Below are 22,912 nucleotides of genomic sequence, written 5' to 3'. Positions count from 1 at the left end.
ATGTATGTGAGTACATTGTTGCTGTCTTCAGACACACCAGAAGAAGGCATCTGATCCCATTACAGATGGCTGTGGGCCACCATGTGGTTGCTGGGATTTGAACTCAGGACCTCTGGAAGAGTAGTCAGTGCTCTTAACACTGAGCCATCTCTCCAGCTTTCTACTCTTGAATCAGTTTGTTGACTTACACATTGAATCCTCCCTCATCGATGGAATAAACCAAACTTGCTCTTGGTAAATGACCTTTTTTCTTTTTAAATGCCAGAAGAGAACAAACATATGATTGTTCACTGGAGCTGGTAACAGGTGGTTGTGGCCACCTAGTGTGGGTGTTGAGCACTAAACCCTAGTCCTTTGTAAGAACAGTAGAAGCTCTTAACTGCTGAGCCAATCTTTCCAGCCATTTCCCTCATTATTTTATGGAATAGTTTGGAAAGCATTGGTGTTCTATCTTTGAAGATCTGGTAAAATTCACCACTGAATCCATTTGTGTCTGCCACTTTTTAGCTGAGTGAGGGTTTTGGGAGCTGGGGATAGTGAGACAGGGTTTTCTTGAGTAGCCATAGCTGTCTAGAACCTGCTCTATAGACCAGGCTGTCCTCAAACTAAGAGATCTGCCAGTGCCTGCCTCCAGAGTGGGACCAAAGGCATGCCCCACTACCTCCTGAGAGAGTTTTAATTCCTGTTTGTATCTTACTGCTACAGATATGTTTACATTTTTAAAGTCTCATTAGTAGATGATAATGCATCTAGAAATTAATTTCTTTTAGATTTCCCAATTAGTGGAATACGTTTTTAAGATAAGACCTAAATGATATTCTGAATTTTATTGATATCCATTGTAATGGTTCCTTTTCCGGATCTGATTGAAATAACTTTGATCTCTTTTTTGGTTAGTTTAGTTTCAGGCTTTTTTACCTTGTTAAGTAACCAATTTTTTTTTTTTTTAAAGCACCAACTTTTTTTTCTATCTTTTTAAAAGAGCCAGTTTTTTTGTTTCATTTTTTAGTGTATATTGCTTGTGTTTGTTAGATTCCATTTTGTTAATTTATGCCCTAATCTTAATGATTTTCATCTTTCTACTGTTCAGGGGTTTCACTTGTTTTTCTTTTAACTTAGCCCTAAGGTATATCATTACATTTGGCTGATTTCTCTGTGGTGTTTGTATGTATGTTAATATAAACACTTAAAGCTCCAAACTTTCACTTTAGGACTGGTTTTCTCATACCCTGTCAGAGCTGCTGTATTGTGGGGTTTTTTTGTTTGTTTGTTTGTTTGCAATTTTTTTTTAAAAGTTTAGATTTGTGATTCTTTTAAGATCCTTTTTTTTTTTAGATTTATTTATTTATTTATTTATTTATTTATTTATTTATTTATTTATTTATGTAAGTACACTGTAGCTGTCTTCAGACGCACCAGAAGAGGGCATCAGATCTCATTATGGATGGTTGTGAGCCACCATGTGGTTGCTGGGATTTGAACTTCGGACCTTCGGAAGAGCAGTCGGGTGCTCTTACCCACTGAGCCATCTCACCAACCCTGCAATTTTTAATAAAAGTTTCTTCTTGATTTCTAGAAGGACCTATTCATTATTCAGTAGTGTGTTGTTTAGTCTCAGTAAGTCCGTGTCTGCTCTAGGATTTTTCTTCCTCTGTTATGCTGTGGACCTAATATATGACCTGTTTTAGAGAAAGTTCCAGTGGCTTCTGAGAAGAATGTGTTGTGCAGTGTTTGAGAGGGATGCTCTCCAGGCAGGCGTCTGCTGGGATCCTTTGATTTAGGATGTCACTTAACTCAGATGTTTCTCTGCTTATTTTTTGTTGTAAGTACCTGTCAATTGGTGAGAGTTGGGTATTAAAGTCACCCACTGCCATTGTGCTCGATGAGCCTGTGGCTTTACTTGTGCTGTCATTTGTGTTATGAGACTGGGTGCACCTGTGTTTGCAGCATATTTGTTTGGAATCTTAATGTTCCTTTTGATGGAATGTTCTCTTAATCAGTCTGTTTTGTCTGACACCTGCTTCATTTCCGGGTCTACTTGCCTGGAACACCTTTTCCACCTTTCCACAGGAGGTAGTGTCCGTCTTTTGTGGTAATATACATTTCTTAGAGCAGTTGACAGTCTACCAGTCTCTTTCTTTTGATTGGGGAGTTAAAAGCACTAATCTCAAGAGTTATTGAAAAGTGTGTGTTGGTGCCTATCATTTAGTTGATTTTGTATTGTTTGGTCTTTTTTCTTCTTCCTTCTCACTGAACTATTATACTAGCATAATTCTTTTCTGTGGCTTCGTAGATGGATTTGGTTTTCTTTCCAGTCTAAAGGATTCCTTCAAGTATTTTCTGTAGAGCTTTCTTTAACCTTTTTTTTTTAATGGAATGTTTTTATTTTTCTTTCCAGTTATGACAGGTAGTTTTGCTGAGTATAGTAGTAGCTTGGGTTGGCAGTTGTCTTTCATAACTTCAGAACACCTGTGCAGGTCTCCTGGCATTTACAGCTTTGGCTCACTAGTCTGAAGGGCATGGTGTATGTGCCGTTGTAACATGGCCAGGGAGGTGCTTTTCTGGGGGTGTTAGTGTCCTGAATGCCTCCTGCATCTGGATTGGCATCTCTCTCCTAACTTTGAGAAATAATTTGTTCTCAATTTCTAAAAAATGTTTTCCACGCCTTTAAAAGCAGCTTCTTCTCCTATACCTATTACCCATAGATGTGGTCATGTCAGCGTGTCACAGGCCTTGACATTCCCATTCCTATTTATTTTCTCGCACGCTGCCCAGTTCTCCCACGCTGCCGTCCGTCTTGGAGATGTTCCCACATGAGCGTGACTTTGAGTAAAAGTTCCAAACAATACTATGAAGACGTTGATATTTAGACTTTAAGATGCTGCATGTTAGGATTACTTATCAAAGACCACATTTAAAAATAAATTGACTTGAGTTCTAGAAACTGTAAAAGATAAAAAGTTTTCTATTGTCTATAATTTTAAAAACTGCATGGATCTTCATAGAATTGGCTGTACAAGAGTATTCCTCTTTCACAGCATTCCTTTTTACTTCATATGCAGTTGTTATAGGATTTACTTGTTAAAGCACTACAAGGAATCTATATGAGGAGGTGTGGTCTCTGCAGCCTCAGTGTTGTGTGTGGTTCTGGTGGGGACGGGAAGACTGGTGAGTCCTTCTCTGCTATCTGCTTGGACCCTGCACTCCTTCCTTCTAGTCCAGTGTATATAGAAAAGTTTGTCTTCACTCTCTTTATTTTGGCATTTATGGAGAGAGAGAGAGAGAGAGAGAATAGCTGTCACATTAAAACAAAATTGCTAAATTTCCTTTAGATCTTTATCCATTTCATGGTTATATGGGCAGGGGTTGCAGAATTCTACAGAAGAGATTAGATTATAAGCAGATACATATAAACCAAAGTAGGGAACATAGTACCTTTTCCTTTTAAGCTCTTTTGCATAGGATTGAGCAATTATGACAGGAATTATTAAACAAGTAGGAAATTTCTTAAGTATACTTAGTAGTAATTTTGAGCATTGAGAATTAAACTACCCAAACTTAAGAAGCAAATTTAAGTTTACTAAGTTGAGAGACTAGAAAGATGGCTCACTGGTTAAGAGTACTTTCCGCTCTTGCAGAGGACCCAGGTTTGGTTCTCATTATCCACATGGCAGCTCACAACCATCTGCCCTCCAGTATCCTCTTTTGATCTCCGTGGATATCCTATACACATCAATATATATGCACACATATACAGGGTAATACTCATACAGATAAAAGAAATAAAATTTTAAGTAAAAAGATTAATGAATAACTGCATTTTAAAAAATGTAAAAGTACAAGTTGGTATGCCAAAGAAAGGGAATGTGGGAGGGAGGCAAGCATAGACTTAAATATATTCCCTCATCTCTCTTGTCCTTAAGTCTGCTTCTGTTGTACATATTTTTTCTGTTTTGAAACTACAGTGTAAGATTCTATTTATTTTTCTCTTAAGGTGACTTTTCAATTTTTACATTTCATTGTCCACATCCCTCCTCTTCCTCTTTGTCTAGAACAAGTTACTTGTTGGGCCCGGGTTTGGTCAGTGGCTGTCATGTCCATTCACTGGCGAATAGGATGTTACTCATGAAATATTTGTTTGGTTTCCTAGTTCATTTTTCTTGGCTTTTTAACAGCTGAGACATCTCTCCAGTCCTTACTGTTCTTAGATTGTAGAATGGATAGGAAGGCTGCGTGTGCTCTAATTGTCATCGTTTTCTTATGTTCAGAATGAGGTTTGAGGACTGAATGGTTTGTTTCATTGTTGTTCTTGATAACGGATGTCATCATTGAACCAAACTGTCAGAAGGCATAGCTTGAGAATTGAGCCTAAAAATCATTAATTTAACTCAATAATTTACATGCTTATTTTTATAGTTTTCTAATCATATCTCTTATTTCATTTTAATTTGTAAGTCATTCCAGAGCTGCTCACATACAGATTACTAGATTACTTAGTAAGTGCAATTACTAATTAATTTTCAAATATAGCTGCGTGGAATTAAGTGAAGATTTCTGAGGGAGAGTCCAGAATTAAATGCATGTATAACAAAACCTAGAACTTGTGTGTGTGTGTGTGTGTGCATGTGTGTATGTGTATAAGGGTACACGTGCCACAGCTTATGGAGAGCTATCAGAGGACAGCATTGTGGAGTCAGTTATCTCCTTGAAGCTTTAAGTTCTACAGATAGAACTTGGATCATGAGCAAGTTGCTGAGCCAGTTTGCCAGCCTGAAGCCTGGCAGCTTTTGTGGAATGTGACATGTAGAGAGAGTCGTGGTAGAATATATAGTGACACACGAGTTGTCTCCTGTCTGATCACTGGGCACTTTAATGGCTCAGGTTTTCGAGGGCTATGGGGTTCCTCTGAGTAAGAGATTTATTAGGAAGGTTACTAATGCCATAGCCAGACATGCAGCATGGTAGCGACTCTTAGGAGAACTCAGACTCAAAGTTGAGAATCCCTTCTTTTGGATTTCAAAAGGGAGGGAGAAGTTCCACACACATATGCTTGCATGGAGGTGGAGAAATGACTCAGTAGTTAAAAGTATTTGCTGCTCTTCCAGAGAACCTAAGTTTGGTTCCCAGCACCCATGTTTGATGCTTTGTAACTAACTGCCTGTAGCCATGGTACCTGGCTTCCTCTTCTGGCCTCCACAGGCCCTGTACTCATTTGTACAAACCAACACATACATAATACACATAAATAAAAATAATTTTTTTTTAAAAAGTAAAATGTGCTTGTAATCTGGCTGACTCTGATTCCTGTGCAGAAGACAAAGGATTCTTTCTCAAAATCTACATTGTGAGGAAGGAATGTGTGAGCTCAGAATGTGGGGAAAGTAGGCAGGCAGGAAGGGCCACTTTAGTTAATACATGTGTATTATAAGGGGCATGATACACCTCTGAGAACTTGAAGTCTACTAGTATGGTGCTTACAGACAAAATCAGTTATGAGGATGGAGACAGAAAGAGGTCCCTGCGGTCCAGGTGGTCCTGAGCCTAACCTAACAAGCAGAAAGGGTATCTTAGTTACTGTTCTGTTGCTATGAAGTGAGACTATGACCAAGAAAACTCGGGAAAGAAAGCAGGGACTTTCTTTTAATTTATTGGGGACTGCTTACATTTTCTTCAGAGACTTAGTAAATTATCATCATGGCAGGGAGCATGGCAGCAGTTAGATAAATGTGGTACTGGAGAAGTAGCTGAGAACTACATTCTCATTTGCAGGCAGAGAAGCAGAGAAAGAGAGACTGGATCTGGTATGGGTTTTTGAACCTTCAAAGCTCACGTTCAGTGACACACACCTCCTAATCCGTCTCAAACAGTGCCACTCCCTGATAAGTATGTTTTCTAGTGTATGAGTCAATGGGGGCCATTTTTATTCATACCCCCACATAGGTATTTATAGAGCAACATGCCAAAAGACGAGATTAAACCAGAAATGTGTTCTTGAGGTCATTTTTATGTTGGGAATAGTTATAAATGGAATCTAAGGCAAGATTGATGGTTTTCAAGTTAAAAGAATTTACTGCTTTACCAGAAAACGAGAGTTCAGATTCCAGAACCCACATCAGGATCCAAGGAATATGAAATTCACTTCTGGCCTTTGTGGCCATCTTCACACAAATTTTAAGAATTAATGAATAAATAAAGCCAGGTATGGAGACAAATCCATTATGCTAGGAAGAGCTTAAGTTTCAGGCCAGCCTGAATTACACATACATACATACATACATACATACATACATACACACACACACACACACACACCCTGTCTCAGCAGAGGTGAGAAGAAATCTTATACATTTCTTTAAGTTTAAGCAGGAAAAACTTGCTGTTGAAATTACTAATATATAATTTATATATTGCTATTGACATTTTTATATTGTAGTGTTTTCTGAAGAAATTAAATTTCCTTTGCTAGTTTTGGCTTGCTCTTTTTTAGACAGGGTTAGAAAAGTACATTATAAAGCACGTAAGATGGCACAGTGTATAAAAAGGCACTTGTGAGTTGAGCTCCATTTCCTGGAACCTACATAATGGTAGAAAACTCTCTCCACAAAATTGTTCTCTGGCCTCCACAAATGCACTTGTTCCCATGAACTTGATTGTCTTAGGTAGATACTATTCTGATCTATATATCCAGCTCTGCTCTTTTCTTAACTTGCCAAATTTATTTAGTTTCGAATGATATTAACATGGTTTCTTACTTATCAATATCTCTTAACAATATTTCAAAAATATTTTCTTCCTCTGTTTGTGTGTATGTGTAGGCATGCTTGCCTGGGCATACTCTTCAAAGTCGAAAGTTGTTGAGTGTGGTCTTCTATTGCTCTAACTGGAACTTAGAGCAAGTGCCTAGGGTTGCCTGTCTGCCTCTTGTGCTCAATTACAGATGTACATCTAGATTTACATAAGTGTTGAAATCTGAATTTAGGTCTTGATGTTTGTGCAGTAAACATTCCATTCTCTGAAATATCTCCCAAGTCTCTTCTTTTTTGTTTTGTGAAACATGGCCTCACCTGTAGCCTTAGGATTAATTAAAATGCATAGCAATCTTCCTGCCTTGACTTTCCATATGCCAGATTATAGGAATTATTATATCCAACTCAAAATACTTTTTAATACTATCTTACTGATTTTCAAGGAAATCAAATACAATGCCAGACGGCGGTATACCTTTAATCCCAGCACTTGGGATGTAGACACAGGTGCTTCTCTGAGTTTGAGGACAGCCGGGTCTACAAAGTGGGTTCCAGGACTGCCTGGATGACACAGAGATACCCTGTCAAGAGGACACCTCCTTCTCCCTCCCCCAAAGAAATCAAATAAACAAACAACAGATACACATACAAAATGACAGTATTCTCAATCACATTTAAAAAAAAGATTTATTTATATATTTATTTATTATATGTAAGTACACTGTAGCTGTCTTCAGACACTCCAGAAGAGGGCATCAAATCTAATTCCAGATGGTTGTGAGCCACCATATAGTTGCTGGGATTTGAACTCAAGACCTTCGGAAGAACAGTCAGTGCTCTTAACCGCTGAGCCATCACTCCAGCCCTCTCAATCACATTTTAAAATAATTTTCTTTTTTTAGCTTTTTTTAAAAAATAAATGCATGCTTGTAATCAAGTAATTATCATGCTATCACTAACAAGCATAGTCATATATTAAGTAACAAGCACTGTCATATATGGAGCGAGGTTCTCTCTTCAGTTTCTTTTTGGAGGCATTTAGAGCTATGAGTTTTCCTCTTACCACTGCTTTCATTGTGTCCCATAAGTTTTGATTATGATGTATCTTCATTTTTATTAAATTCTAAAAAGCCTTTAATTTCTTTCTTTACTTCTTCCTTGACCAAGTTATCATTGAGTAGAGCGATGTTCAGCTTCCATGTATATGTGTGTTTTCTGATGTTTTTGTTGATATTTAAGACCAACCTTAGTCTGTGGTGATCTGACATGATAGGGTGCATGGAATTATTTCAATCTTCTTGTATCTGTTGAGGCCTATTTTGTGACCATTTATATGGTCAGTTTTAGAGAAGGTACTGTGAAGTGCTGAGAAGAAGGTATATTCTTTTGCTTTAGGATGAAATATTCTATAAATGTCTGTTAGTTCCATTTGGTTCATAACTTCTGTTAGTTTCACTGTGTCTCTGTTTAGTTTTTGTTTCCATGGTCTGTCTGTCTATTGATGAGAGTGGGGTGTTGAAGTCTCCCACTATTATTGTGTGGGGTGTGATGTGTGCTTTGAGCTTTAGTAAAGTTTTTTTTTTCTTTTCATTTTTCTGTCTTTTTTTTTTTTTTTTTTTAATGAATGTGGCTGCCCTTGCATTTGGAGCATAGATGTTCAGAATTGAGAGTTCATCTCAGTAGATTTTTCCTTTGACCAGTATGAAGTGTCCTTCTTTATCTCTCTTGATAACTTTTCATTGAAAGTTGATTTTATTTGATATTAGAATGGCTACTCCAGTTTGTTTCTTTGGACCATTTGTTTGGAAAATTGTTTTCAAACCTTTTACTCTGAGGAAGTGTCTGTCTTTTTCACTGAGGTGCATTTCCTGGATGCAGCAGAATGCTGGGTCATGTTTATGTATCCAGTCTGTTAGTCTATGTCTTTTGGGGGGAAATTGAGTCCATTGATGTTAAGGAAAAGTGATTGTTACTTCCTATTAATTTTTGTTGTTAGAGATGGAATTATGTTTGTGTGGCTGTCTTTTAGGTTTGATGAAAGATGACTTTCTTGCTTTTTCTAGGGTGTAGTTTCCCTCATGCTGCTGTTTTCCATCTGTTATCCTTTGTAGGGTTGGATTTATGGAAAGATACTGTGTAAATTTGGTTTTGTCATGGGATATTTTGGTTTCTCTGTCTATGATAATTGAGAGTTTTCCTGGGTATAGTAGCCTGGGCTGGCATTTGTGTTCTCTTAGGGTCTGTATGACATCTGCCCAGGATCTTCTGGCTTTCATAGTCTCTGGTGAGAAGTCTGGTGTAGTTCTGATAGGTCTGCCTTTATATGTTACTTGACCTTTTCTCCTTACTGCTTTTAATATTCTTTCCTTGTTTAGTGCATTTAATGTTTTGATTATTATGTGACGGGAGGAATTTCTTTTCTGGTCCAGTCTATTTGGAGTTCTGTAGGCTTCTTATATGTTCATTGGCATCTCTTTCTTTAAGTTAGGGAAGTTTTCTTCTATAATTTTGTTGAAGATATTTACTGGCCCTTTAAGTTGGGAATCTTCACTCTCTTCTATACCTATTATCCTTAGGTTTCATCTTCTCATTGTGTCCTGGATTTCCTGGATGTTTTGGGTTAAGAGCTTTTTGCTTCTTGCATTTTCTTTGACTGTTGTGTCAATGTTTTCTGTGGTATCTTCTGCACCTGAGATTCTCTCTTCTATCTCTTGTATTCTGTTGGTGATGCTTGCATCTATGACTCCTGATCTCTTTCCTAGGTTTTCTTACTTCAGGGTTGTCTCCCTTTGTGGTTTTTTTATTGTTTCTATTTCCACTTTTAGATCCTGGATGGTTTTGTTAATTCCTTCACTTGTTTGGTTGTGTTTTCTTGTAATTCTTTAAGGGATTTTTGTGTTTCCTTTTTAAGGACTTCTAGCTGTTTACCTGTGTTCTCCTGTATTTCTTTAAGGGAGTTATTTATGTCCTTCTTAAAGTCCTCTTTCACCATGAAATGTGATTTTAGATCTGAATCTTGCTTTCCTGTGTGATGTTGTATCCAAGACTTGATATGGAGAATTGGGTTCTTATGATGCCAAGTAACCTTGGTTTCTGTTGCTTATGTTCTTACGCTTGCCTCCTGCCATCTGATTATCTCTAGTGCTGCCTGCCCTCACTATATCTGACTGGAGCCGTCCTTCCTGTGATTCTGGTTTTATCAGAACTCCTCAAAGTTCAGCTGTCTCTGTGATCCTGGGATCCTGGGACCCTGAGATCTTGGTGTGACCAAACTCCTGGGATCCGGTGGTCCTGGGCATGTTAGAGTGCTTGGAAGTGGAGCTTCCTCTGGCTGTTGTGGTTCATGCCCAAGGTCTGCTCAGGGCACCGGCCCATACCAGAAGGCTTTTCAGGGTTTTTTTGTCCTTTATCATACATTCATTCTATTTCATTTACTCATTTGGATTGTTCCAAAGTTTTGCTATTAAAGCTGGTGATGCAGGGCTCAGCTGGTGAAGGCACTTTTGGTGCTAAGCATGTCAACCTGAGTTCAAACATTGGAGACCATGTAGTGAAAGGAGAGAGCCAGTTTCTTCAAGTTGTCCTTCCACAGACATACACAGTAAATAAATAATAAAGTAAAAACAGCCAGCCGGGTGTGGTGGCGCACGCCTTTAATCCCAGCACTCGGGAGGCAGAGGCAGGCGGATTTCTGAGTTCGAGGCCAGCCTGGTCTACAAAGTGAGTTCCAGGACAGCCAGGGCTATACAGAGAAACCCTGTCTCCAAAAACCAAAAACCAAAAACAAAAACAAAAAAACAGCCCACATTCGTATCATTAGTCAGAAGTAAGATAAAGTGTATTAATTTACTATGTCAAAAATCATGAAAATATATCTAAAATAAGTATGTAGGTTTATATGATTGACAATCAACAAAGAAAATATCTTAAGCCAGAAGTCTTGATAAATGCCTATAATTCCATAGGAGACTGAAAGAGGCAGAACACTGAGGATTTGAGGCCAGCATGACTATAGAGTTAAGGCCTTTTCTCAAAAAAGAAAAAGAAACAATAGTGATAGCATTTGATATAACAGTGCATAAACTAACAAAAAATGACATTAGTGTACTTTCGTTTTGTTTTATACTCACTTGGGTCTGTCTGCGTATGTTGTTATCTGTGCTCCAGTATGTGGGTGGAGTTCTGAGGACAACTTGTAGAGTTGATGGCCTTCTTCTACTTTGTTATTTTTCTAGGGATTAACTTCAGGTTGTCAAGCTTGGTGTCAAGTACGTTTACATCTTGCCAGTTAGTTTTATTTTCTTTTGTTGTTGTATTGATTTGGCTTTTTCATATGTTCTTACTGTATAGCTCAGTCTACCCTTGAACTCGGGTTATACCTCCTTTTGAGCCCAAACTCATAGTAGTACTCCTGGCGCAGCCTCCCAAGTATTGAGGTTATAGGCATGTACCACTATGCTCCACCTAACACTAATTTTCTGAAAAGTATTTTCCTGAGGCTAGAGAGATGGCTCAGTGCTGAAAGTGTTTGCTGCTCTTCCAGAGAACATTAGTTTGTTTCCCCGCACCTACATTGGGTGGCTCACAACGGCTTGTAAGTCATGCTCCAGTGAATCTTCTGCTTCTGTGAGTACTTGTACATGAGTGATTCATTACACACAGACACACACACTAAATCCAACAAAAAATATTTTGCTGCGTATGTATGCATATGATATGTAGTTAATTAATTTGTTAGATTATAATGGGTAGTTAAAAGTTTGCTTTCTCTGAAACATTTTTCTTGTTCAAATTTTAGGACTCTTCAAAATTGTTCAAGAAAGCAGGTGATGCTACAGCCATCGACTGCCAAGCTGAAGAAAGCATCCATCTTCATTCACAGGGGGAAAGTAATCCTTTGTCTAAGAAGCTTTCTCCAGTACATTCACAAATGGCAGATTACATTAGTGCAGCACCATCTCTTGTTGGCAGTCGCGATCCTGATATAAAGGACAGAGCATTACTTAATGGAGGAACTAGTGTAACAGAAAAGTTGGCACAGCTCATTGCTACCTGTCCTCCTTCCAAGTCTTCCAAGGCAAAACCGAAGAAGTTAGGAACTGGCACTACAGTTGGATTGGTTAGCAAGGACTTGATCAGGAAACCAGGTGTCGGCTCTATAGCTGGAATAATTCATAAAGACTTAATTAAAAAGCCAGCTCTTAGCACAGCAGTTGGGTTGGTAACTAAAGATCCAGGGAAAAAGCCTATGTTCAATGCAGCAGTAGGCCTGATCAATAAGGACTCTGTGAAAAAATTGGGAACTGGCACTACAGCCGTATTCATTAATAAAGACTTAGGCAAAAAGCCAGGGGCTATCACTACAGTTGGACTGCTGAGCAAAGAATCAGGAAAGAAGCTAGGCATTGGTATTGTTCCAGGGCTAGTGAATAAAGAGTCTGGCAAGAAATTAGGACTTGGCACCGTAGTTGGACTGGTTAATAAAGAGTTGGGAAAGAAACTGAGTTCTACAGTTGGCCTAGTGGCCAAGGATGTTACGAAGAAGATTGTAGCAAGCTCAGCAATGGGATTGGTTAATAAGGACATTGGAAAGAAATTATTAAATTGTCCTATGGCAGGACAACTGGGCAGTAAAGATGCCTTAAACCTTAAATCTGAAGCACTGCTCCCCTCTCAGGAACAACTTAAGGCTTCCTGTAGTGCAAACATAAGTAATCATGACAGTCAAGAACTTCCTGAGTCTCTGAAAGACAGTGCTACCGGCAAAGCTTTTGAGAAGAGTGTTATGCGGCATAGTAAAGAAAGCATGTTGGAAAAATTTTCAGTCCGAAAAGAAATTACTAATTTAGAGAAAGAAATGTTTAATGAAGGAGCATGCATTCAGCAAGACAATTTCTCATCTAGTGAAAGGGGAGCCTTTGAAACCTCAAAGCATGAAAAGCAGCCTCCTGTGTATTGCACTTCTCCTGACTTTCAAATAGGAGGTGCCTCTGATGCCTCTACAGCTAAATCTCCCTTCAGTGCAGTAGGAGAAAGCAATCTTCCTTCCTCGTCACCTCCTGTGTCTATTAATCCTTTAACCAGGAGTCCCCCTGAAACTTCTTCACAGTTGGTTCCAAACCCATTACTTTTAAATTCTACAGCAGAACAAATGGAAGAAATCTCTGAATCTATTGGAAAGAACCAGTTTATTGCTGAAAGTACCCACTTGAATGTTGGTCACAGGTCATTAGGTCATAGCATAAGTATTGAATGTAAAGGAATTGATAAAGAACTAAATGAATCAAAAAATACACATCTAGATATTCCTAGAATAAGTTCTTCCTTGGGAAAAAAGGCAAGTTTGACTTCTGACTCTGGTATTCATGCAATTACTCCTTCCGTTGTTAATTTTACTAGTTTGTTTAGTAACAAACCTTTTTTAAAGCTTGGTGCAGTCACTGCATCAGACAAACACTGCCAGGTTGCTGAAAGCCTAAGCTCGAGTTTCCAGTCCAAACCATTGAAAAAAAGAAAAGGAAGAAAACCTCGGTGGACTAAAGTGGTAGCAAGAAGCACATGCCGGTCTCCAAAAGGACTAGACTTAGAAAGATCAGAGCTTTTTAAGAATGTTTCTTGTAGCTCACTATCAAATAGTTCTGAGCCAGCGAAGTTTATGAAAACTATCGGAGCATCATCATTCGTCGATCATGACTTCCTTAAACGCCGATTGCCAAAGTTGAGTAAGTCTTCAGCTCCATCTCTTGCTCTTTTAACTGACAGCGAGAAACCATCTCATAAGTCTTTTATTACTCACAAACTGTCCTCCAGTATGTGTGTCACTAGCGATCTTTTGTCGGATATTTATAAGCCCAAGAGAGGAAGACCTAAATCCAAGGAAATGCCTCAGCTGGAAGGTCCACCTAAAAGGACTTTAAAAATACCTGCCTCTAAAGTTTTTTCTTTACAGTCTAAAGAAGAGCAAGAACCCCCAATTTTACAACCAGAAATTGAAATTCCTTCCTTCAAACAAAGTTTGTCTGTATCTCCTTTTCCAAAAAAAAGAGGCAGGCCTAAGAGGCAGATGAGGTCTCCAGTGAAGATGAAGCCCCCTGTCCTGTCAGTGGCTCCATTTGTTGCCACTGAAAGTCCAAGTAAGCTAGAGTCTGAAAGTGAGAACCATAGAAGTGGCAGTGACTTCTTTGAGAGTGAGGACCAGCTTCAGGACACAGACGACTTAGATGACAGTCACAGGCAAAGTGTCTGCAGTATGAGTGACCTTGAGATGGAACCAGATAAAAAAATTAGCAAGCGAAACAATGGACAATTAATGAAAACAATTATCCGCAAAATAAATAAAATGAAGACTTTAAAGAGAAAAAAACTGTTGAATCAGATTCTTTCAAGTTCTGTAGAATCAAGTAATAAAGGAAAAGTGCAGTCCAAGCTTCACAATACAGTCTCAAGTCTCGCTGCCACATTTGGCTCTAAATTGGGGCAACAAATCAATGTCAGCAAGAAAGGGACCATTTACATAGGGAAGAGAAGGGGGCGGAAACCAAAAACCGTCTTAAATGGCCTGCTTTCTGGTAGCCCTGCCAGCCTTGCTGTGCTTGAACAAACAGCTCAGCAGGCAGCTGGGTCAGCATTAGGACAGATCCTCCCCCCTTTACTGCCTTCACCTGCTAGTAGCTCTGAGATCCTTCCATCACCTATTTGCTCTCAGTCTTCTGGGACTAGTGGAGGTCAGAGCCCTGTTAGTAGTGACGCAGGCTTTGTTGAACCTAGTTCAGTGCCATATTTGCATGTGCACTCCAGACAGGGCAGTATGATTCAGACTCTTGCAATGAAGAAGGCTTCCAAGGGCAGGAGGCGACTCTCTCCTCCTACTTTGTTGCCAAATTCTCCCTCTCATTTGAGTGAACTCACATCTCTGAAAGAAGCCACTCCTTCCCCAGTTAGTGAGTCTCATAGTGACGAGACCATTCCCAGTGACAGTGGCATTGGGACAGATAATAATAGCACATCAGACAGGGCAGAGAAGTTTTGTGGACAGAAAAAGAGGAGACATTCTTTTGAGCACATTTCTCTGATTCCCCCTGAAACTTCTACCGTCCTAAACAGTCTCAAAGAAAAACACAAACACAAATGTAAGCGCAGGAGCCACGATTACCTCAGCTATGACAAGATGAAAAGACAGAAGCGAAAACGGAAAAAGAAATATCCCCAGCTTCGAAATAGGCAGGATCCAGACTTCATCGCAGAACTAGAGGAGCTGATAAGTCGTCTAAGTGAGATTCGGATCACCCATCGAAGCCATCATTTTATTCCCCGAGACCTCCTGCCAACTATTTTTCGAATCAACTTTAATAGTTTCTATACACATCCTTCTTTTCCCTTAGACCCATTGCACTACATTCGGAAACCTGACTTAAAAAAGAAACGAGGGAGGCCCCCTAAGATGAGGGAGGCAATGGCAGAAATGCCTTTTATGCACAGCCTTAGTTTTCCTTTATCTAGTACTGGATTTTATCCGTCTTATGGCATGCCTTACTCTCCCTCACCCCTTACAGCTGCTCCAATAGGATTAGGGTATTATGGAAGGTATCCCCCCACTCTTTATCCACCGCCTCCATCTCCTTCATTCACCACTCCACTGCCACCTCCCTCCTATATGCATGCTGGTCATTTATTGCTCAATCCTACCAAATATCATAAGAAAAAGCATAAGCTCCTTAGACAGGAGGCTTTTCTTACAACCAGCAGGACTCCTCTCCTTTCCATGAGCACCTACCCCAGTGTACCTCCGGAGATGGCTTATGGTTGGATGGTGGAGCACAAACACAGACATCGTCACAAACACAGAGAGCACCGTTCTGAACAGCCCCAGGTTTCCATGGATAGTGGCTCTTCCAGATCGGTCTTGGAGTCTTTGAAACGTTACCGATTTGGTAAGGATACTGTTGGAGATCGATATAAGCATAAGGAAAAGCACAGGTGTCACATGTCCTGCCCTCATCTCTCTCCTTCAAAGAGCTTAATAAACAGAGAAGAACAGTGGGTTTCTCGAGAGCCTTCAGAATCAAGTTCTTTAGCCTTGGGATTGCAAACACCTTTACAAATTGACTGCTCGGAAAGTTCTCCCGGTTTGTCCCTTGGAGGATTTACTCCCAATTCTGAGCCAGCCAGCAGTGATGAACATATGAACCTTTTTACAAGTGCAATAGGCAGCTGCAGAGTTTCAAACCCTAACTCCAGTTGCCGGAAGAAATTAACTGACAGCCCTGGACTCTTTCCTGTACAAGATACTGCACTAAATCGGCCTCACAGAAAGGAACCGTTACCTTCCAGTGAAAGGGCAATACAGTCGTTGGCAGGTAAGTGGGTTATTTTGTTGTCTATTATTTGTGTTACAATAATAAATTATTTTCCCACTGGTTTCTGGGTTTATATATTGACCTCTTTAATAAGTTTATACTTTATTAATTTTTGTTTTTATAAATATATTTTGAAATCTCCAAATTTTTATTTTACTTTTATTTAAGAAGTAAGGTAAGTGATATATTTGTATTAATGTCTGTCTGTGTATCTATCTATCAATTATTTTTTTAGGTATCATTTAAAAAAAAATTGGAAACCAAGAGAAATGCTCCAATTTCCTTGCACAAAAGCTTGTGCTTGGTTCTTTCAGTGAGAACTGGCTTGTGATGCTTGTTAGCTGTAGCTAGTAGTTAGTGTATGCTAGTTGAGTGGTTACAGATACTTCTGTGTTACCCAAACTTCCCGTGTCTCGGTGATGATTTACCACTGAACACTTTTCAGGACTGAGATTTGAGTGAATATTCAGTCCCTGAGTACTTTTAGGCATCTCCATAAAAGTTATTTCAGTTAGATACAAAAAGACATGAAACATAGTAAGTAGTTCATTTGTTGGTCCTAGAAAAATGGTTTTTGAGAATGGAGAAGGTGGAGATAAAACTGAAATCATTGCTTATTCAAATGAAGGATATTCCTAACTTATCGCTGGTGGTTACTAGACTCAGCTGTAAAGTGTGATGCTGTCGTGTCTGATCTTCCAGAGGTGACCCAGGCACAGTGTTAGAGTTACGTGTGACTATAGTGCTCACCACAGTAAGCAAAGAGTGTTCATTTATTTATTCCTTTAAATAAATAAACATTTGTATACTAGAACCTTCAGAGACAAGAAGATATTTTTCTAATTTTCTTTATTCATGAACTTTGAAAGATCAAAATTATGTCTTAGTGGAAAAGATAGATTTACTTCTTTTTTTTTGTTTTGTTTTGTTTGTTGTTTTTGTTTTTTGAGACAGGGTTTCTCTGTGTAGCCCTGGCTGTCCTGGAACTCACTCTGTAGACCAGGCTTGGCCTCTAACTCAGAAATCAGCCTGTCTCTGCTTCCCGAGTGCTGGGATTAAAGGCGTGCGCCGCCGCCACCACCCGTCTAGATTTACTTCTTTAAAAAATGTAGACTAAGGGCAGGAGGAAAAAAAAGAATAAAAGGGAGTCTGGAAAAAACGGCTCGGTGCTTACAGACATACATAGTGACTCTGTTGTAACTCCAGTTCTGGGTATGCGATAGCCTCTTCTCTAGGCTCCAGGCATGCAGATTGTGCACAGACCATTCATGCAGGCAAAACACTTAAACTCCATTAAAATAAAATAAAAAATTTGTTCGTTTTTGTTTTTTAGTTTGAGATAGAGACTCTAAACAGCCATGGCTGTCCTACAACTTTCTGTGTAGACCAGGCTGACCCTAAACTCAGAGAAAGCCCACTTTGCTCTGCCTCCTGAGTTCTGGGGTCAGAGGCGTGTGCTACCACACCCTAACTAAAATATTTCTTCTTGTTTGTTTTTTATTCCTTAGGCAGGGTCTCACTGTGTAGACCTGGCGGTCCTAAAACCCACTATGTATCATTGAACTCATAGAGAACCCACCCATTGTTTCTTGCTGAGATTAAAGATGTATACCATGTGCTGGACTCTCCCCCCCCCCCACCTTTTTTATGTAACCCTCAAGAAGATTTTTGTTTGTTTGTTTCTTTGTTTTTAATATCTTTTTAGGTTTCTCTGTTGTACAGTTGCACCACTACTGCCCCAATATTCTGTTTGGATGTGGAGGGAAAAACTTCTGTAATTATTTTGACAGAATTTTTTTTTTATACAAATATTTAACCGATGCCAGTTTTTGAATTATCAAGTATTTGCCAGGTGTTGTAATTTGGGGCCCTTGTTTTTCTGTTGAAGAAAGGAATAAATAACAAAAATTGTATTAGGTTTCCTTAATTGTGAAGTTAAGGGCTTGGTGGTACATGTCCTACCCCGTAATTTCAGTATTTGGGAAACAGAAGCAGAAAGATTACTTCAAATTGAAGGCTAGCCTGGTCTTTGTAGCAAATTCCAGGCCCAGCGGGACTTTGTGTTGTGGTATGAACCTATCTTGAACCAGGAAGAATAAAAGTTTTCTTTTGTTTTTTGGGGTGCTCGACTTTGTTGTTGTTGTTGTTGTTTAGATGATAAAAAGTACAAAAGAGGGGGTATAGGATTCTTTGAAATGAGGAGACTAATTCAGAGAATGACCTCCTGCGGAAAAGACTTAAATAGGATACGCAGCATGTGCAACAGTTACTGGGAGAAACAGAATCCTGTAGATTTATTTATTCATTAATTTTTTCATTCATTTATTGAATTCCAGAAACATGAGCAATGCTCTAGCTATTAACATGCAGTAGTAAGCAAAGATCTGATGTCTGACACCTTATCTTTCTCATTGTTGTGATGTCAGATGATAGAGTTGGGTAAGCAAGTACATAATGATGTAACTGAGAGAACTGTTGTGTAGTTAGTATTATAGAATAATTAGAAGAAGAGATGGGAGAGAGTTAATTACCTACAGAGTTAACACAGCCTAAGGATAAAAGAGTTGGCATGAGAAATGTAGGGCAAAAAGGATATTTTGAACATCCTGAACTGGAAAGGAACACACACACACACACATTGCAGAAGTACAATAATCAAGAAAAGAGATTTTTGAGAGATGTGGGGGACCAAGAGTGACTTTGGGAGGCAGGGGCTCAGTGGTAGAGTACTTGCCTAGCTTGGGTAAAGGTCTAGACTCTTTGCCCCCAGAGTTAAGATTTAAAGGAGAAGGATAATCAGCTCTTGCAGTGACAAGGACAGCAATGTGGAAATAGTAGATTAACAAACAGAATCATATCCTCTGTTTGCATCCCTGTACAGCAGACTCTTGCAAGGTAGAGAGCTAAGACTACTTAGGAGAAGAAAAGGCGTGGTTATTTGGGGTGGTGTACTTATTTGGGGCCATTTAGTTGAATGGTCCTGAGATGAAGTGAAATGAAGTATTACACAGAGGAGAATATTAGAGATAGTGAATAGATTTAGCAAGCTGGAGAGATGGCAACTTTTGCCGAGGCCCAGAGTTTAGTTTCCAGCATCTACCTTTTAGCATACAGCTGTAACTCGAGTTCCAGAAGATCTGATGGCATTCTTTTCTGACTTTGGGTGCCATGCATCCATGTGGTGCATCTACGTGCAATATGTGCAAACACTCATACACACAAAATAAATACATATTTTTAAAAACTAAAAGAAAAAGCTGAGTGGTGGTGGTACATATCTTTAATCCCAGCACTTGGGAGGCAGAGACTTACAGAGTCAGGCAGACCTTTGTAAGTTTGAGGCCAGCCTGGTCTACATAGTGAGTTCCAGGACAGCCAAGGCTACACAGTGAAACCCTGTCTTCACAAAACAAAAACAAACAAAACAAAATAGCTTTAGCTTTCTTTCTATCTTACGAGACATGGATCTATATCTTAAAGAGAAGTTAAGCTATGGGGTAGAGGGCAGAGATACAGCCCTATATTGCTGTCTACAACAGTCTGAGTAGTTATTTTAATAAAACCTTTTCAACGTCTTGTTTGATATGTTTTTAAAAATGGGTTTGTACTGCAGTCCTCCCCCTTGTGAGTGAGATTATATTGGTAGGTAGGTGGCTGTAAAGGTGCCTTGAATGGGGTCCAATCCAATACGGTGTAAAACCTTACATAGGTCACAAAGTTTTCATAAGGTAGTTAAGACATATCTTTTTTTTTTTTAATAAATGGAATCTTTTTGTGAGATTTCTAGAAAATTACAGGCTTATAACTAAGAAAGAAAGCTATATGCTTAGGCCTTACTCACAATTCATTACTATTTTGACAATTATTTGAAGTATCTGTATATAAAAGAAATGTGGCCTCCATTTCAAATCCTGTTAATTGTGTTAGAATTCTTGACTCTTGGCTGATCCTAAGATGAGCTTCTTCCCTTCCCCTGTGCCCTTACCTGTCTGTCTAGCCTGTCTCAGAATCTATGTGAGAGGGTGCACCTAACGATGAGTGCTGTGCAGTAGGCATGTTAGAACGACACAGGGACTGAAGAGATGGCTCAGTGGTTAAGAGCACTTGTTGCAGAGAACCTAAGTTATATCCCCAGCACCCATGGTGGCTCACAAACATCTGTGACTCCTGTTCCAGGGACTCCAACACCCTCCTCTGACCTTCTTAGGTATCAGGCACACATGTGATATACAGACACACATGTGGAAAACCCTCATAAACCTGGGGGCAGGGTGGGGGGACAGTTCGCAGCACTAAGAAGATAGGCAAAAAAATTTGAGGTCATGCTTAGCTACATAGCAAATAGCAAGACTGCATAACAAGTTCTTGTCTCAAAGACCTGCTTGGGTGGAGGGGTTGTCCAAACTTAGGTGAAGGGGCTAGAGAGATGCCTTACTCTTAATAGACCTAAAACCCATCCAAGTGTGGTGGCATGTGCCTGTAATCACAGCTAAAGATTGGAGGAGACCTAGGCCAATCCCTGGCATTCATTGCCCAGCCAATCTAGCCAGTCCATGAACTCAATGCTCAATTAAGAGACCCTATCTCAAGAAATAAGGTAGGTGGTGGCAAAATAGCATAGTCCTGTGATACTTGCTGCCAAATCTGATGACCTGAGTTCAATTCCTGGACCCCACATTGTGAAAGGAGAAAACTGAAATCCTGTGAGTGCACCTATATAGGCTGTGGCATGCTTCCCACTTCAGGATATGTGGTGAGGTCAGAGGACAACTTGTGAGAGTAAGTTCTTTCCTTCTAATGTGTGTTCTAGGATCAGACTTGGTAGTAAGCACCATTCTATGCTTCATCATCAGCCTTCGAGGTTTCTTAACTTTATTGTCAAGATTGCCCAGTACTAGCCATATGTGGAGTATGCACAAGCCTATAAGCACCCTGGAGGCAAGGGACAGAAGGGACCTATAGATCAGCCTGGGCTTTATCAGTTATATTGTCTCAGTTTGAGAGCAATCTGTTGAGTTTCTGCAGGCTGAAGAATAAATGGAAAGTGAAAAAACTTAAGTAAGAAAAGCTGAATTGGGGTTGGCGAGATGGCTCAGCGAGTAAGAGTGTTGGCTGCTCTCCTGAAGGCCCTGAGTTCAAATCCCAGCATCCACATGGTGGCTCACAACCACCCGTGGTGAGATCCTGCGCCCTCTTCTGGCACATATGAAGACAGCTACAGTGTACTAATGTATAATAATAAATAAATCTTTTTTTAAAAAAAGAGAAGAGCTGGATTGTACTAGTTAGGATGCTGGCACACACCTTTAATCACAGCACTGTGGGATCAGAGGCAGTCGGATCTCTGTAAGTTTGAAGCTACACTGGTCTACATAGCAAGCTTTAGTTCTGCCAGGATTACAAAGACTATGACTCAAAAAAATTAGTTTATCCCTCTAAATCATGCTTTAACACTTTCATAGCAGTTCTAATGGGTTTGTTTACTGTTTTTGTGCGTTCATGTTTGTGTGTGTGTGATTTTGTTTGTTTGTTTGTGGTTGCTTTTGTTGGTAGTCTATTCTTGAATTGTAAAGGTTTTTAAAACAGCATTGCTTTAAATTGATCTCCAAGGTTTATCGTTGTTTTTCTTATATAACTTAAAGTTCATTATGTTGAAATGCCCCCCTCACAGTGTTAAAAATCATCACCTTTGAAAATTTATATTTGTGACACAACTTTCTTTTTTTTTTTGGTTTGTTTTTGTTTGTTTGTTTCTTGTTTTTTGGGTTTTTTTTTTTTTTGGTTTGTTTTTTTTTTTTTTGGTTTGTTTTTTTTGTTGTTGTTGTTTTTTTAGAGACAGGGTTTCTCTGTGTAGCCCTGGCTGTCTTGGCACTCACTTTGTAGACCAGGCTGGCCACGAACTCAGAAATCCGCCTGCCTCTGCCTCCCAAGTGCTGGGATTAAAGGCGTGCGCCACCACCGCCTGGCATGACACAACTTTCAGTGGCAAGACTTGGAACAATTCAAGTCACTAAATAATGCTAATAATGTTGGGTATAACCTTAAAATAAATACACAATTGTTAATGCTGATAGAACTAAATGATTGGCTAAATAAATGAAAGGACACAAGTTCTATACAGAGCAACTTGAAGTGATGCATGAAGATTTTCCCCTTTCAAGGGGTGGAATTTCTTTTTTATCTTTTTTTTAATGTGTATATGGTGTTTTGCTTGCATGTGTCTGAAACACATGTCCTGTCTCCTTCAAGGCCAGAAGAGGCTGTTAGATCCTCTGGAACTGGGATTACAGATGGTTTTTAACTGGCCTGTAGGAGCTGGAAAAAGAGCCTGAAACCTCTGCAAAAGCAGCCAGTGCATTTAACCACTGAGCCATCTCTCCAGCCCTGGGACTCCTTGCATGTTAACTGCACATACTGACTTATTTTCAAAGAATAGACTGGGGAGATGACACATAGTAATGAAGGCTAAGGTTAACTTAACCTGTGAGTAGGTAAAGTGATTGAATATTCCCTGACATGCTGCAAGTAGAGAGCTCCAGGCATCAGATCTCCAGGTGATTGTGAGCCAGCTGACATGAGTGCTGGGAAGTGAATAGAGGCCCTCTGAAAGAACACTAAGTGCCCTCAACCCTCAGCCACTCCTCTACCCCCTAACAGAGGTTCACTTTTAATTTTCCTTTTTATCTTATGTGTATGGGTATTTTTCCTGCATGTACGTCTGCATCACTTGCATTCAGAGGCATGTAGAGGGTATCAGATCCACAGATAATTACAACTTATAGGTGATTATGAACTACTGTGTAGGTGTTG

At 39.5% G+C, this 22,912-nt stretch overlaps 1 protein-coding gene across 8 annotated transcripts in view; it reads left to right on the top strand.

The window, feature by feature from the left end:
• Positions 1-22,912, top strand: part of Ash1l (ASH1 like histone lysine methyltransferase) — a 130,441-nt gene that overhangs the window by 19,681 nt on the left and 87,848 nt on the right. For all 8 annotated transcript variants that reach the window (XM_029475230.2, XM_029475227.2, XM_029475228.2 and 5 more), the window contains one exon: positions 11,545-16,102. In XM_029475230.2, the coding sequence (XP_029331090.1) occupies positions 11,545-16,102 (4,558 nt within the window). The remainder of the gene's footprint in view (positions 1-11,544; positions 16,103-22,912) is intronic.

This window comes from Mus caroli, unplaced genomic scaffold, assembly GCF_978045245.1.
Source record: "Mus caroli unplaced genomic scaffold, Mus_caroli_1 scaffold_3, whole genome shotgun sequence".
Classification (NCBI taxonomy): domain Eukaryota; kingdom Metazoa; phylum Chordata; class Mammalia; order Rodentia; family Muridae; genus Mus; species Mus caroli.
Note: the sequence above shows the minus strand (reverse complement) of the source record. Positions and strands in the feature narration are given on the sequence as shown.